Source organism: Balaenoptera physalus, assembly GCF_965194825.1.
Source record: "Balaenoptera physalus genome assembly, chromosome: 5".
NCBI lineage: Eukaryota > Metazoa > Chordata > Mammalia > Artiodactyla > Balaenopteridae > Balaenoptera > Balaenoptera physalus.
Genome location: NC_138884.1, coordinates 87,915,756 through 87,931,745, shown reverse-complemented (window position 1 = coordinate 87,931,745; position 15,990 = coordinate 87,915,756). Strand labels below are relative to the sequence as shown.

General features: G+C 41.3%; 1 protein-coding gene across 5 annotated transcripts in view; it reads left to right on the top strand.

Annotated features, from left to right (window-relative positions):
- The window catches only part of PGCKA1 (PDCD10 and GCKIII kinases associated 1), an 83,293-nt gene that overhangs the window by 54,148 nt on the left and 13,155 nt on the right, over positions 1-15,990 (top strand). For 2 of the 5 annotated variants that reach the window (XM_082464579.1, XM_082464577.1), the window contains exons 2-3: positions 6-74; positions 11,264-11,313. In XM_082464579.1, the coding sequence (XP_082320705.1) occupies positions 11,294-11,313 (20 nt within the window). In that variant the 5' untranslated portion in view covers positions 6-74; positions 11,264-11,293. Of the gene's footprint in view, positions 1-5; positions 75-4,157; positions 4,234-11,263; positions 11,314-15,990 lie in introns of all 5 variants that reach the window. The other 3 variants (XM_082464580.1, XM_082464578.1, XM_082464581.1) reach the window with 2 other exon arrangements.

The window sequence follows — 15,990 nt, the reverse complement described above, 5'->3', positions numbered from 1 at the left end:
TGTAGCTCTGGGCGTATATTTGGAGATACTCGTCAAGAGTCTACATTGAGGCCCTTCATGAATGGGAAGCCCAGGTTAGTTGACCTCCTGTGTCCCATATTCCCACATTTCCTACCTGCCCCCATGATGATAGGCTTGATGACATGAATCCTGTCATATTGAAGACTTTATGGTGTGAATAAAAAAGCTTGAACTTTGAATCCTGGCTCCACCATTTACTAGTTGTGTAACCTTATATGAGTTAGTTAAGCTTGCTAAACCAGTCTCCATATTCATAAGATGGAGCTTGTAATGCTTATGTCACAGAGTTGCTGGGAAGAAAATGAAATAATGAGTGTCAAGTACCAAACACATACTGGATATTCAAGTGTCAGATACCATCACTACCACCACCACCACACACACACGCACACACACACACACCACACACACATACCAGATCCAGAACCCAAGTTTGGGTTTTGAACATCTGTTGAGTGTAACTACACTGCCTTCCCGGGCCCAGTGAAGAGTCCTATGCCCACAACTTCCCTGAGCTCCCGTTCACAAGTGAACTGACAGCCCCACAGCTGCGGTGACTTGGACCCCAGGCTCTGCCTCCATTTCATCCCCTCACCTGCCCTTGGTAAATGAAGGTGTGAGAGACAGCATGCAGCTCTGAGACACACTTCTTAGGCCACTTATGTGAGAAAACTGAGACGGAATAGGACTTTATAAGTAGAAAAGGTAATATCCAAAGGGCATTGGAGCACCTACAGTTTACAGGATGACTGTCAGCCGTTTCTCCTGGGGTCCCTGCTGTTAAGAGGGACCCACCTTAAGCCTCTGCCTGGGAAGAGCTTGTGCCGCAAAGAGAGAGAAAAAAAGATTAACTTAATAGAAGTTAAAAATTTGGGTCTGATTCCCTGGCATCTATTGTTCAGGGTCTTTAAGTGTTTGGGAAAAGAGGATTTCTGCCTGCTGGGCAGGTTTCCCTTGGTCTTTTACCTGTATAGAGCTCTGAATTTGAAGAGCGGTGATGCCTTGCAGATCCAGCATCTCCTGGTTTATGATGGAGAAACAGCCTCCTGGCTGTCTCTAACGACTGGGTCCTATAGATCATCTTTACTTTGTAGCAGAAGAAAATTAGGAAATGGAAAGGCAAGAAAATCAAAATCATGTCACACGTTACAGTTACATAAAGTTTAATAGTCAGCACCATGGACATTGAACTTGGAAACTGCAAGGAGGGTAACTTTACTGAAAATGGAAAGTTCCAAAAATGTTAAGCGATAGAGAAAAATGGTTAATTAGCTGGCATAATATATCTTCCGTTATTAATTATATAATAATTAATTGGAATAATTTGCAGCCATTTAAAAAAATCATCATGGGGACTTCCCTGGCCACCCAGTGGTTGAGACTTCGCCTTCCAATGTAGGCGGTGTGGGTTCAGTCCCTGGTCAGGGAGCTGAGATCCCACATACACAAAAATAAACTCAAAATGGATTAAAGACCTAAATGTAAGGCCAGACACTATCAAACTCTTAGAGGAAAACATAGGCAGAACACTCTATGACATAAATCACAGCAACATCCTTTTTGACCCACCTCCTAGAGAAATGGAAATAAAAACAAAAATAAACAAATGGGACCTAATGAAACTTAAAAGCTTTTGCACAGCAAAGGAAACCATAAACAAGATGAAAAGACAACCCTCAGAATGGGAGAAAATATTTGCAAATGAAGCAACTGACAAAGGATTAATCTCAAAAATTTACAAGCAGCTTATGCAGCTCAATATCAAAAAAACAAACAACCCAATCCAAAAATGGGCAGAAGACCTAAATAGACATTTCTCCAAAGAAGACATACAGATTGCCAACAAACACATGAAAGAACACTCAACATCATTAATCATTAGAGAAATGCAAATCAAAACTACAGTGAGATATCATCTCACACCGGTCAGAATGGCCATCATCAAAAAATCTACAAACAATAAATGCTGGACAGGGTGTGGAGAAAAGGGAACCCTCTTGCACTGTTGGTGGGAATGTAAATTGATACAGCCACTGTGGAGAACAGGATGGAGGTTCCTTAAAAAACTAAAAATAGAGCTACCATATGACCCAGCAATCCCACTACTGGGAATATACCTGGAGAAAACCGTAATTCAACAAGAGTCATGTACTACAATGTTCACTGCAGCACTATTTACAATAGCCAGGACATGGAAGCAACCTAAGTGTCCATCAACAGATGAATGGATAAAGAAGATGTGGCACATATATACAATGGAATATTACTCAGCCATAAAAAGAAACGAAATTGAGTTATTTGTAGTGAGGTGGATGGACCTAGAGTCTGTCATACAGAGTGAAGTAAGTCAGAAAGAGAAAAACAAATACCGTATGCTAACACATATATATGGACTGTAAAAAAAAAAAAAAAAATGGTCATGAAGAACCTAGGGGCAAGACAGGAATAAAGACACAGACCTACTAGAGAATGGACTTGAGAATACTGGGAGGGAGAAGGGTAAGCTGGGACAAAGTGAGAGAGTGTCATGGACATACATACACTACCAAACGTAAAATAGATAGCTAGTGGGAAGCAGCCACATAGCACAGGGAGATCAGCTCAGTGCTTTGTGACCACCTAGAGGGGTGGGATAGGGAGGGTGGGAGGGAGGGAGACGCAAGAGGGAAGAGATACGGGGATATATGTATATGTATAACTGATAAACTTTGTTATAAAGCAGGAACTAACACACTGTTGTAAAGCAATTATACTCCAATAAAGATGTTAAAAAAAAACAAACAAAAAAACAGGTATGCAGATGGACATAAACTAAAACAAATCCTGGGAAAAAAACTGAGCATCTAACACAGGTTAGATTGCTATGATTACAGCTGGCTTTTTTCTGCCCTTTTCCCAAACTTTGTATATATTTGTGCATGTGTGTGTATAATCACATCTATTTTATATAATATGTATTTTACATATAAATATGTACACATACAAACATCTTTTTTTAATGAGAAAAGTTCTTTAAGCATTTGGAAAAGATTGGAGATATTTATGAGCAGAGCAGCTACAAAAGAAAATAAAAGTTTTTATACTTAAAAAAAAGTACTTAGACTTTGTACCAAGGACTAAACTTTAAAATCCATCAATAGATGAGTGAATTTTACACTTTATACTGCAGATGATCGTGCTTTACTGAAGTAACTAACTAGGGTCGTTCTTTTTTTCCCGTAGAGATTCTAGATATCAATCACGGTTTTGTTTTCCCTTGGTTTAAATGGCATTCCTCTTTGATCATTACTTCGCACTGGGAAAAGATATTTCCTTGTGCAAAGTAGTGGTTAGCTTCTCATAACCTCAGACAACAAAGGGCCCCTGTGTGAGGACGAAGGAATTCCTCTTGGAATACAGGGAAGGCCCCCAGCTGAATCGTATCCAAGGAAGATGCTGCAAAGCTTGCAAAGCTAGTTCGGAGAAAGGAGCCCAGCTGGAGATCTTTTCTTTCTATTCAGATATTGGCCCTGCTTGAGGGGTGGGGGTGGGGGGAAGTCCATAAAAGGAAACCCGAAAACAAGCCTGAATGCATTTACAAATTACAAGGAAAAGTTAATTCTGGCAAGCAGCCTTGGTGCCAACTCAGGCTTATCACGTTTAGAATTTAACTCCACTTGGGGAGAAACTTTGTGTTTCTTCTCATGGAAGTTAAAGAAGGCAACAGAGATGGGCTGTATGGTGTAAGTTGTGAATAAAAGCCTGTCTGTGGGTAAGTCACAGGCTGGCTCAGCCCCCCTCGGCCACCTCTGCTCTCGGCCCACCGTGAGTCCCACGTGTTGCTGCCATTTATTATTGTGAACTGCGAATCTCATCAAGCCGGGCCCTGAGCATGGCGTTCGCAGCCCTCCTCTGCCTAACTCCCCTGTGGGTTTATGTGTGACCATACTTCCTTTTCCACCACCCACAAGCCTCTTCCCCTCCAGCCACCTTCTCATGCCCTTCAACTTCTCCTCGACCTTGGGGAGGGTTTCTAGAATGACACGTAGTACCTGCGGGTGGACGCTGGCATGTCCTGGGCTTTGGGTAAATGCCAGTACCCTTCCCCCTTCTTCCCTTTGCCCTTCTTTGAACTTAAATTCCTCTTCCTCTCATAGGTACTAAAGTTCCTGGTCAATGATAGATCCTTTCGCAAAAGCCAGAAATCAGGGCAGTGATGAGAAGAAATGAGAGGTGAGGAGAGTCAGCCCTCTTCTTCATTGAGGGCCCCTCTTCACCTGTAGATTAAGAATGACAAGAAGATTAGCCACTGCCATTTTTGTGCTTCTGCTACCTGCTTATCCTGATCCATGCATTATCTATAAACCTCACATCTGAAAAAACAAAGGCCCAGAGAGGTTGAGAGATTTGCTTGAGGCCACACAGCTATAAGTAGTGGAGCTAAAATTCAGACTCAGGAGTTTCTGAGTTCTCCAGAACTCTCCCCTCTTTTCACGACACGAAAGTGCTTTCCCAAAGGCTCAAAGACTATTAGTCACCAGCAGCACTTGCCCCCAACATCTGTGGTCAAACAGTATCAGGACATGTAAGAAAGACCCGTTTCTAGTTCCAGCGGTGACTCCAATTGAAATCTAAACTTGGAGTAAAAATTCCACTCCATGTACAGATAACTAGTTAAATATCAAACTCAGCAAGGCTCTACTTACTAATAGACCCATGGAATGTGATCCCTTCAGGGGTTTGATGTACTTGAAAACACCGTAAAAATCACCATTTAAGAACCTGTAGACCAGTACCATCTAACAGAATTTTCTGTGATGAGAAAAATGTTCTGTGTCTACCCTGTCTGATACGATAGCCACTAGCTGCATATGGCTTTCAAGCACTTGAAATGTGGCTGGCTGATGTAACCAAGGAACTGAACTTTTAATGTACTTAATTTTTAGTAATTTAAATAGCCACCTATGGCGCTAGTAGTTACCATATTGGGCTGTGTGGCTCTAGAATATTCTGACAGGTTGATTGCTGGTCCCCACATTTTCATGATGCTTTGCCTCTAAACTCTATTATGTCACTGGATCGTTATTATTTGTTTTTGTTTTGCCCACCCCACCAGGCTGTAAGCAGTTCATCCTGCTAAATCATCTCTTTTTAGCACGTGACCTGGCCCACGGTACTAGGAATTAAATAATTATTGTAGGTTAAATAAGTGGATGGGAGTCAGCTTTTTTCAAAAGCATCATTGTTATTGCTTGCTATCATCTGGTTTACCCTTTCTCATGACTTTGCTCTTAGGACTAAATTGGTTCCCAAATCTTCAGATAAAGCCCAGACTGCTTACTCGTGAGCACATCTTTCTTTCCTCAAAGGAAATCACTTCTTTCACTGATTATTTTGGTTATTTGCCTCAGTTTCTCTAAATGAATGTTTCTATTACCATTTCTTGATTTTTTTTTTTTTAAGGGTTTCAGACATTATATATTCCAGTGTGGTAAAAGGTGGTTCAGCTTCCACCCCCTGCCCCACCACACAGGAGAAATGTTCCCACTCCCTACTGAACGCCCCCCTCCAGTTTTAGTTAGATGAATAACTAGTATTTATTATAACTATGTAAATGCAGTTCACAGCTAAGCCAGGTAGGGAATTATAATTATATTTCCTTTCCTGAACATCTTTTTCTCTGGAGGTAACAAATGGCTCGTTTTTTTCATCTGTTCAGTATTCTACATCCTTACCACTGATTGGACCCCAAAGTCTTTCCCTATTGTATATATCTTTCTCTTTGGGACACTTCAGTGATTCTATCAATTTCATCTCTTAAAAGAAAACTGCCCAGAGCCTTCTCACGTTCTCCGGTCAGAATGAGCTGGCCTCCAGGCTGTGCGCATTGCTGGCATTCTGGGATCTCCCCATCACCATCGTCCTGGGGGTTACTTTTTTCTCTCTCCTGTGTTTAATACCCTATTTCCTGTATTCCTTGCCTTCCGCTCTTGGTTTGCTACCTCATTTGTTTGTTACATCTTCTAATAGTCTCCTTCCCAGCAGGGGAAGGTATATGAATGGTAACATTTTTGAGACTTTTCTTATCTGAAAATGTCTTTATCGTACCCTCTCACTTCATTGGTAGTTTGGCCAAGTTTAGAATAATTGTGTGTGTGTGTGTGTGTGTGTGTGTGTGTGTGTTGAAGTCTAAAACCATTCTGATCCCCAGCTCTTTGTATATGATCAGTTTTTTCTTTCTTGAAGCCTGTAGGAGCTTTACTTTTATGTCAGTTCTATTTAATTCTTCATGTCTTTATCTCCTTTGCGAATTTATATGAGATTTCCTCATGTTTTTCTTCTAGACTCTCCATTGAAATATTCATTTTTGCTGTCTTGTTTTAATTTCCAAGAACGTTTTATTGTTGTTCTCTCATTATTTTTTTTATTGAAGTATAGTTGATTTACAGTGTTTCAGGTGTACACTCAGTTATACGTGTGTGTGTGTGTGTGTGTGTGTGTGTATGTACGTTTTTAGATTCTTTTCCATCATAGGTTATTACAACATACTGAATATAGTTCCCTGTGCTATACAGTAGGTCCCTGTTGTTTATCTATTTTATATATAGTAGTCTGTGTCTGTTAATCCCAAATTCCAAATTTATCCCTCCCCTCCCTTTCTCCTTTGGTTTGTTTTCTATGTCTGTGAGTCATTTTCTATTTTGTAAATAAGTTCATTTGTATCATTTTTTTTAGATTCCACATATAAGTGATATGATACTTGTCTTTGACATTTCACATACAAGCAATATCATATGATATTTGTCTTTGTCTGGCTTACTTCACTTAGTATGATAATCTCTAGGTCCATCCGTGTTGCTGCAAATGGCATTATTTCATTTTTTATGGTTGAATAGTATTCCGCTGTATGTACGCACCACATCTTCTCTATCCATTCCTCTTTCGATAGACATTTAGGTTGCTTCCATGTCTTAGCTATTGTAAACAGTGCTGCAGTGAGCATTGGGGTGCATGTATCTCTTTGAGTTAGAGTATTCTCCAGATATATGCTCAAGAGTGGGATTGCTGATCACATGGTAACTCTATGTCTGGTTTTTTAAGGAACCTCCATGCTGTTCTCCATGATGGCTGCACCAATTTATGTTCCCACCAACAGTGCAGGAGGGTTCCCTTTTCTCTGCACCCTCTCCTCCGCTGAAGTCTTGAACCCCTCAAAGTCATCCACGAGGGCTGGGATCAACTTTTTCCACACTCTTGTGTGTGTTGATATCTTGACATCTTCCCGTGGATCACAGATGTTCTTAATGGCATCTAGAATGGTGAATCCTTCCCAGACTTTTCAATTGACTGTGCCCAGATCCCTCAGAGCAATCACTGTCTATGGTAGTTACAGCCTTTCAAGTCATCTTTCTTAAATAATAAGACTAGAAAGTCAAAATTACTTCTTGATCCATGGGCTGCAGAGTGGATGTTGTGTTAGCAGACATGAAAACAACATTAATCTCATTGGACATCTCCATCAAAGCTCTTGGGTGACCAGGTGCATTGTCAATGAGCAATAATGTTTTGAAAGGAATCTTTTTTTCGGAGCAGTAGGTCTCAACAGTGGGCTTAAGATAGTCAGCAGACCATATTGTAAACAGATGTGCTGTCCTCCAGGCTTTGTTGTTCCATGTATAGAGCACAGGCAGAGTAGATTGAGTATAACTTTTGAGGGCCCTAGGATTTTCGGAATGGTAATGAACATTGGCTTCACCTTAAAGTCACCAGCTGCATTAGCCCCTAATAAGGGGGGCAGCTTGTCCTTTGAAGCTTTGGAGCCAAGCACTGACTGCTCTCTAGCTATGAAAGTCTTAAACGGCATCTTCTTCCAATGTAAGGCTGTTTCATCTATGTTAAAAATCTGGTGTTTAGTGTAGCCACCTTCATTAAGTGTCTTGGCTGCATCTTCTGGATAACTTGCTGCAGCTTCTACATCAGCACTTGCTGCTTCTCCTTGCACTTTTATGTTATGGAGACGGCTTCTTTCCTAAACCTCATGAACCAGCCTCTGCCAGCTTCAAACTTTTCTTCTGCAGCTTCCTCACCTCTCTCAGCCTTCACAGAATTGAAGAGAATTAGAGCCTTGCCTTGGGTTAGGCTTTGGCTTAAGGGACTGTTGTGGCTGATTTGATCTTCTACTCAGACCACTACAACTTTCTCCATATCAGCAATAAGCCTGTTTCACTTTCTTATCATTCGTGTGTTCACTGGAGTAGCATTTTTAATTTCCTTCAAGAACTTTTCCTTTGCATTTACAACTTGGCTAACTGGTGCAAGAAGCCTAGCTTTCAGCCTGTCTGAGCTTCTGGCATGCCTGCCTCACTAAGCTTAATCATTTCTAGCTTTTGATTTAAAGTGAGAGATGTGTGACTCTTCCCTTCACTTGAACACTTAGGGACCACTGTAAGGTTATTAACTGGCCTAATTTCAATATTGTTGTGTCTCAGGGAATGGGGAGGCCTGAAAAGGGGAGAATGGGGAACAGCTGGTTGGTGGAACAGTCAGAACACACGAACATTTATCAATTAAGTTCGCTGTCTCACATGGCTGCGGCTTGTGGCACTGCAAAACAGTTACAATAGTAACATCAAAGATCACTAATCACAGATCACTGTAACAAATATAATAATAATGACAACATTTGAAATAATGTGAGAATTACCAAAATGTGACACAAAGACACTCAAAAAGTGAGCAAATGCTGTTGGAAAAATGGTGCCGATAGACTTGCTCAGCTCAACGCAGGGTTGCCACAAACCTTCAACTTGTAAAAACAAAACAAAACAAAAAAACATGCAATAGTTACGAAGCACAATAAAACGAGGTGTGCCGGGACTTCCCTGGTGGTCCAGTGGTAAAGAATCCACCTTACAATGCAGGGGATACAGGTTCGATCCCAGGTCAGGAAACTAAGATCCCACATGCTGCCTGGCAGCTAAGCCCACGTACCACAACTACTGAGCTTGCGCGCCTCAACTAGAGAGCCTGCATGCCACAAACTACAGAAGCCCATGCACTCTGGAACCCGCGCACCACAACTACAGAGCCCACACATCCTGGAGCCCGTGTGCCACAACTAGAGAGAGAAAACCCGCACGCCACAACTAGAGAGAAGCCCATGCACTGCAATGAAGAGCCCACGCACCGCAACAGAAGATCCCATGTGCCACAACTAAGACCCAATGCAACCAAAAATAAATAAATGAATAATAATAAATAATAATAAAACGAGGTGTACCTACACTGTAATCCAAGGCAGAAAGTGATCAGAGCCATCCAAACAGTTAAAGATTCTGTGGAAATTAAAAGAATGGAGTAATTACCTTTAGGTGGGATTTTTTTAAAATCTTCATGGAGTTTTGAAGGATCAGTAGAATTCTGCAAAATACCAATGGGCGTGGAGGCTTGCCAACTGGGGGGAACAATATGTGCAAAGGTATAGAAATAAGAAAAAGTGTATATAGACATGTTTAGAAAACAGTGAAAAATCCAGGTTGGCTGGAAATAGTAGTGGCTAGAGGAATTTCAGGGATAATCTAGGAAGGCCAATTGGTACCATATTGTGGCAGGTCTTGAATGCTTAGCTGGGGACATTAAAGATTGGTAGGCAGTGCAGAGCCAGTTAAGGCTTCTTAAAGGGGAGTGACTTGTTGAGAGCTATTCTTTGCACACCTAGCTCCATCTCATTCTTTGGGTCCCAGTTTAAATGCTCCCTCTTCAAAGGTCCATCCCTCACTCTAAGGAGGTTCTCACTTGTAACTCCGAATTGCCACATCCCGTTGGTTTCCTACAAAACACTTGTAGGAAAGTTGTAATATCTGTCTACCAACCACATGGCAAGTTCCAAGTTCTTTAAACACCAGCCAATCCAGAATATTCACTCTCCCGCACATAGGGCTGTCATTCTGTAGGGCACACAGCATGGTGTCCCATGCACTGCAGTTTAGTGGTGCCTGACACACAGTAGGGGTTGAATTATCTGGTGACTAAATAATACGCCATCCTTTCCTGACTTCTCTTTGTCACATTCCCTCTGCCTAAAAGGCCCTCCCTCCACACTTCACCATCATCATTTTTCTATCTGCCACAGTTCTTCCCATCTTTCTATGAATGCATAGTTTAGGTGCTGTCAGCGCAGTTACACAACCTCCCAATCCTGAACCCCCTCAGCTCTTGTGTTCCTTTGATGGCATTATGTGCACCCTGCCTAATATTTTAGTGATTTGTAACCTAACCTTTTCTTGTCTCCTTGCCCTTCCCAATAGATGGCTAGCTCTCTGAAGGCCTGGACTTTGTCTTTCTCGTGGCTTCCTTTTCAAATAATATTTGAGTTGAATTCTAAGTACTTGGTAAAAATTAAGAATAACATTTATGTGACATTTGAGCAATGTATTAGATTTCAAGGAATTATTAAACAGTAAGAAGTAATACTGAGTGAAAAGACATTGCTGACAGAATATGAAATTGAATTTCCAAAAGGATATAACCATTCTAATGTTATATGATAAATTTAAGGCAGAATTCATTATCCCAAAATGTAGTTTACTTGGGAGTGGTCTAAGAGCATTTCTCTAAAAAGTTTTGTCTGTGTATAGTGAATTATTCTAATAATCACAGAGAAGTTGGTAAAAATCTGAACATTTGCTTTACTTTCTCAAATTCTATACCTTGTTATTTTCATTATAAGCAAAACTATTTTCTAAATTAAGTATTTTATTGAAATATTATGCATATATTCATTGAAACTTTGATTGTTTGATATGTCTCCAAGAAGTAAATTCCTTGAATTATGTTTCTGCTTAGTTGAAACTTTACCCATCAGAGAAGAGGTGTATTGTCATGTAATGTTTATCAACAGCAATAACTAACAATAGCTTCTGGTTATTGAACAATTCCAACATGCCCAGCATGTGATAAGCAGCTTTCCTGTTGTGCCATTTAAATCTCACTATAATATGTTATAGATGAAACACTGACATTTGGGTAAATTGTTAATTGATCATTAATTATCAGGAGCTGGGCTGCAAACTCAGGCTGGCAAATTTCAAAGCCCTTGCCTGCCTGGGCTAAATGTTCTAGGCCAGGAATTCTGTTCCCACACATCACTGCCTGGGCCCCTCAGGAAATGCTTTCTGCTGTGGCTTTCAAGATGCAACTTGGCTGTGAAAAGGAGGCAACTTTTAGACCTCAGTTTTCAACTTTCTTTTTTTTTTGGTTGCAGGAAGACAAGTTAAACTTCTAGAGAAACCTAATGGACAATCTCCACAACAGGTAAGCTGTTCTTTTTTTTATGCTTTGGGAAGAAAGTCTATTCTTTCCACTTTCCATTACATTTTCTATTATTCGGTCTTCCACTACAGTTCTTATTACCTGAAACATTAAAGCCAGTAGACAGAGCAATCCCCAAAGTCTATTCTTTCTGACTCATTCAGGTTTGAGTAGAATTCTCTTATTTCCTTTTTACTTTTGTTGTTTAGGGGATACAGTTCTAAAACGGGACAAATGGTATGACCCATACAAGTCTTCACACTGAAAGGTTTACAATATGGGGCTGAATCAAGAAGGCTGAGTGTTAACCTGTTTGAGCTCAGCTAGAAACGTGCACCTCAGGCCACTCCCAATTTTTCACCATTCTGCACATGCCCAAAAATGACCCCCAAAACACAGCAATTATTCATCTGGGACTTACAATTAAATTTTAGCCAGTAGATAAATTCACAACTATGGAATCCACAAATAATGAGGACCAATTGTACACATAAAGCACGTGGATTAACACCTGGTACATAGGAAACTCTGTGTAAGTTTGCTGTTTTTATCGTCATCCTCATTATTCTATGTTGTTAAATATCCTGAGGGTCTTAGACACCTTTGAAAAGTTTTAGGCCCAGGGAAATGATAAGATTCAGATTTATGTCTTAGATCATGTGACTTCCATGTGGCAAATGTATTATTTTAGAAGACACAGGTGGATGCAGGAGATGAGGATTTTGCAGTAAATTCAGGTAAGAAAAAATGATAATGTTTTAGGCCAAAGCAAGGGTAGTGCACACGTAGAGAAAAGAGTGGGCTTACTAAGAAAGAGAGTGTAAGTGGTAGTATCCCCTGGAATGTGGTCCGGAACCCCACCAGCCCCATTATCTGCTCACCTGTGGCCACAAGTCTCCTCCAATCTTTTCCCGAGATTACTCAGGTGCTCCTTGCCTTATGTAACATGTTGCATGACATAGTTTAATCTCATACTTTTAATACTCTATTAGTCATGTATTTATATATCTGTCTTCCTTGCTAGACTGTGAACTCTTTTCAGCTCCCTGGAATCAAGTTCAGTACCTGTACATAATAGGTGCTCAGGAAATATTTGGTGCATGAATGATGGGTGGTGAGCCCTTTAACAAACTGCAGAGATCTCTACCTCTTTGTGTCCTAGTTACTAGCAGAGTGTCTTGTCCTCAGTTAAGTGCTCAGGGATATTTGAGACCTCAGAACCATGCTCAGTCTTTTCAAGTGCAAAAACTATTTTTAGTGTACTTCAAAGAAACATTGGTGACCCAATTCTGCACATATAGGGTTTTCTGCAAACATGGGACAATCTGTTTTTTCTTGTCCTCTGACCAGTCCATGCTTCCAGCCTTGAGTCCAGAAGCACATTTATAAAATAAGGTGGTTGGGTGGTAGGATGTTCTCTAAGATTCACTGAGGTTTGGGCATCTAGGATACTGGGAATTACCCAGAACTACTTCATTGCAAGCATCCACCCCTGAGCTGTGCTTGCTTTTAAAGCTATCATTATTTATAGTTTACAAGACTGTATTATATAAACGTCTCTCCACGTCGCCTCCTCTGCAACTTCCTCATCATTTCCAGAACTTAACTTTTTCTAAATGCTTCAGGTTTCTTCCAGACTTCTTCCACCTCCCAGATAAGGCTACTTATCAACATTGGAGACATACTGTGCGTTGGAGACACACCTAATTCCTATGGGGTTTCAGGGAGAATTTGGACAGAACATCACCCATTTCTATTCACAGTGTCTAAAAGTCATTAAGCCAGTGGTTAACTAATATTCTCATAGACGATGGCCATGAAGATGAGAGCAGCCCACATTTACTAAGAACCTACTACTTGCCAGTCATACTTTGCCAAGCCCATCACGTGTGTAAGCCATGTGATTCTCATAGAAACCCTGCACAATTAGATGTTACTGTTTCCCCTGTCTAATGGTTGGCAAAGCTGAGATTCAGAGAAGTCAAGCAGCTTACTCAAGATCATCCAGCTTAGAACAGGCCAGTCCAGATTTTGACTCCAGAGCCCACTCCCTTAATTACAATAGACAGACTGTCTTCTGTGTCCTGGATGTTAAAATTCTTCCTCCTCTTCTTCTAAACCCATGTATGATTTTATACATGTACTTTGACCAGTCCTTCTGTTAACGTGGCCGTAAAAATGAAATCAATCATGCACTAATGCAAGGGTGTCTCGGATGTTTTTAAGCAGATTCCCTACTAAAGATTGGTGACGCTGAGCTTCCAATCAGTCAGAGTCAAGATCAGCCCACCAAGCTGAGTTGAGATGAGTTTTGTCAGATGATACAGTTACTATGGTGGTCAAGAGTATGAAGGAAGGGGGCCACTGAATCCCACATGAAAAAGACATAGAACTGCACGTGTTAAGTGAAAACACGTCATCTTCACTTCAAATTTTTAAAATCCTCTTCTCAAATAAACTGTTTGTACCATCTGAAGATTCTCCAAAGTGTACTTGTGCATATTCCCTGAAACTAAAAAACACCCAGAAGGTCATGGCCTGCCCCCATCTTCAGTTGGGTCTGAATCTTGGTGCTGTGGTCATTTATCCCTGATAATGGTCTGGTTTGGTTTGGTTTGGTTTTCAGTGATATGGTATATTGGTTCATCAGTGAACAAGATTCTACCCAAGTAGTAGAATTCAGGGTAAATACCTAATCCCGTATCATTGATGATAAATTGTCATTTTAAGTCAGATTGTGTACGTGATTAGTTGAGCTCTCTATCTCTTTCACTTCAGAGCTGTCTGTGATAATTTGCATGACTTCCTAAAGGCTTACTTCAAAAGCAATTGATAAGCACATGGTGATATCTGGATTATCGACTCTAAGAGTTTTAGATATTTGTCTTAAACTGTTGAATTAGAGACTCACTGAAGGATTTAGGGGCATATTAAAAATAAACTTCCTGCCACTACATTGATAATGGGGAATGGGTTAATATGGCCAGGTGCCCATGTGAATAATAGGAGATACCCTTCGTATTTTAGCAGACATGAGGAACATCAAAACATATATTAACCACTGTCACCCACACGCGTGAATGATGTTAAGTACTTTCACGAGATTACTAAAAATAGTGCAAAGGTCCATGTGTCCCCTATACTTTCTCCTGTGGCAGTTTTAGAATATATATAGGAAGAGTTTAAGAGCTTGAAAGGGAAGATAGGAGACTTGTCTGGAAGTTACATTACACAGCAAACAGACTGATTTTGATTGGGAAAGGGAAGAGAACTTGATGGAGTTGATGGAGGGGCTAAAGTCCCTTCCCCAGCCACTGTGGACACCCCCTCCCATGTCAGGTATTCAACAAGCAGCAACCTATACAATAGATAATACCAATTTTTGCAGAGTCCAATACTGTTATTGTATATTAATAACTTAGCTAGAAAGCCTTTGACCAGGATATTATTTGTATTAGGCAAGGTCCAGCAAGGAATGGGAACTCTTCCTTTCAGACAGAGGGACGTTATAATCAGTGGGTTATGTGGGTATTGGAAGAGCTGAGAAACCAAATGAGATGGTGAGGCAACGCAGAGATGGGCAAGGCAGGGAGACATTACCACCCCAGGATGAGACACAGAACCAGATGCTGGGGCAATGGTTGGAGCCATGGTGAGGCACCATGGTTCTATCTGGCACCATGGAGGGTGGGGCTCTTGGGCATCTATTGCTGTGCAGGAGATTTGGCCACTACCAGGATGAACAGCATACTGTCCAAAGTAGAGAGAAAGGGAAACATACCCTGACATCCCCCATCCTCCCCCTCTAGTCTTCCACCAGCACCTTCCACTGGTGGGACTACCCAGATGCAGAGGGCAAGGGTTCCTCAGCATTACGGTGCCTTGAGAAACTGAGCGGGCAGGGGGCAGGGACCAGCCTAAGAGCAGACAGGCAGTGGACCAGCCCAATGTCTTGGGTTTGTTTCATCTATTCCTCAGTTAGTAAACATTTAGGTTGTCCAGGTTGATCCCATATTATTGGACACGTGGTTTATTTTAACTTTTTCCTGTTATAACGCCCATAGAGAAGGATAAAAGAACATAAAAACTGTTATAAAGCAAATTCTGAAAAACAGACAAAATTTTTAGAAACTTAACAGGATTGTAAACTGCACCGATTGGGAGTGCAATTGGCAGTAGTGACTACAGGTATTAGTTTCGGCCAACTTGGTTTGGGCCATATCATCAGTCACCAAAGGGGGCCAGTGGTAATTGTAGCCACCTCGCCGTTGCCAGGAACTCCCCACGCCACAGGCGTTCTTAGGGCGTTAGTCCTTCCCCTTTAAGTAGAGCTCACCTAGACCAACCAGCAACAGAGCAAAACAAAGAGGCCTGCCTGCCTTCATTTCCATAAAGCCGTAAAGCAGGAACTCTCAAAGTGTGGTCCCCAGAGGGCAGCGTTAGCACCACCTGGGAGCTTGTTAGAAATGCGAGTTATCAGCCCGCACAGACCCAGGAGGATGCCTTATGGACCCCGTGCCCTCTGCCTCTCAAAGTGCTTACCAGGACCCCCGCCCCGTCACCCATACACCCTAGTCTTTATTCAATAATGAGCTGCATCTCATCTGATCCAGACAGGAGCCTACTCCCAGGAATTTACAGTCCAGAGAATAGGGGCATAGCTTCTCAAACTTTCCCTAG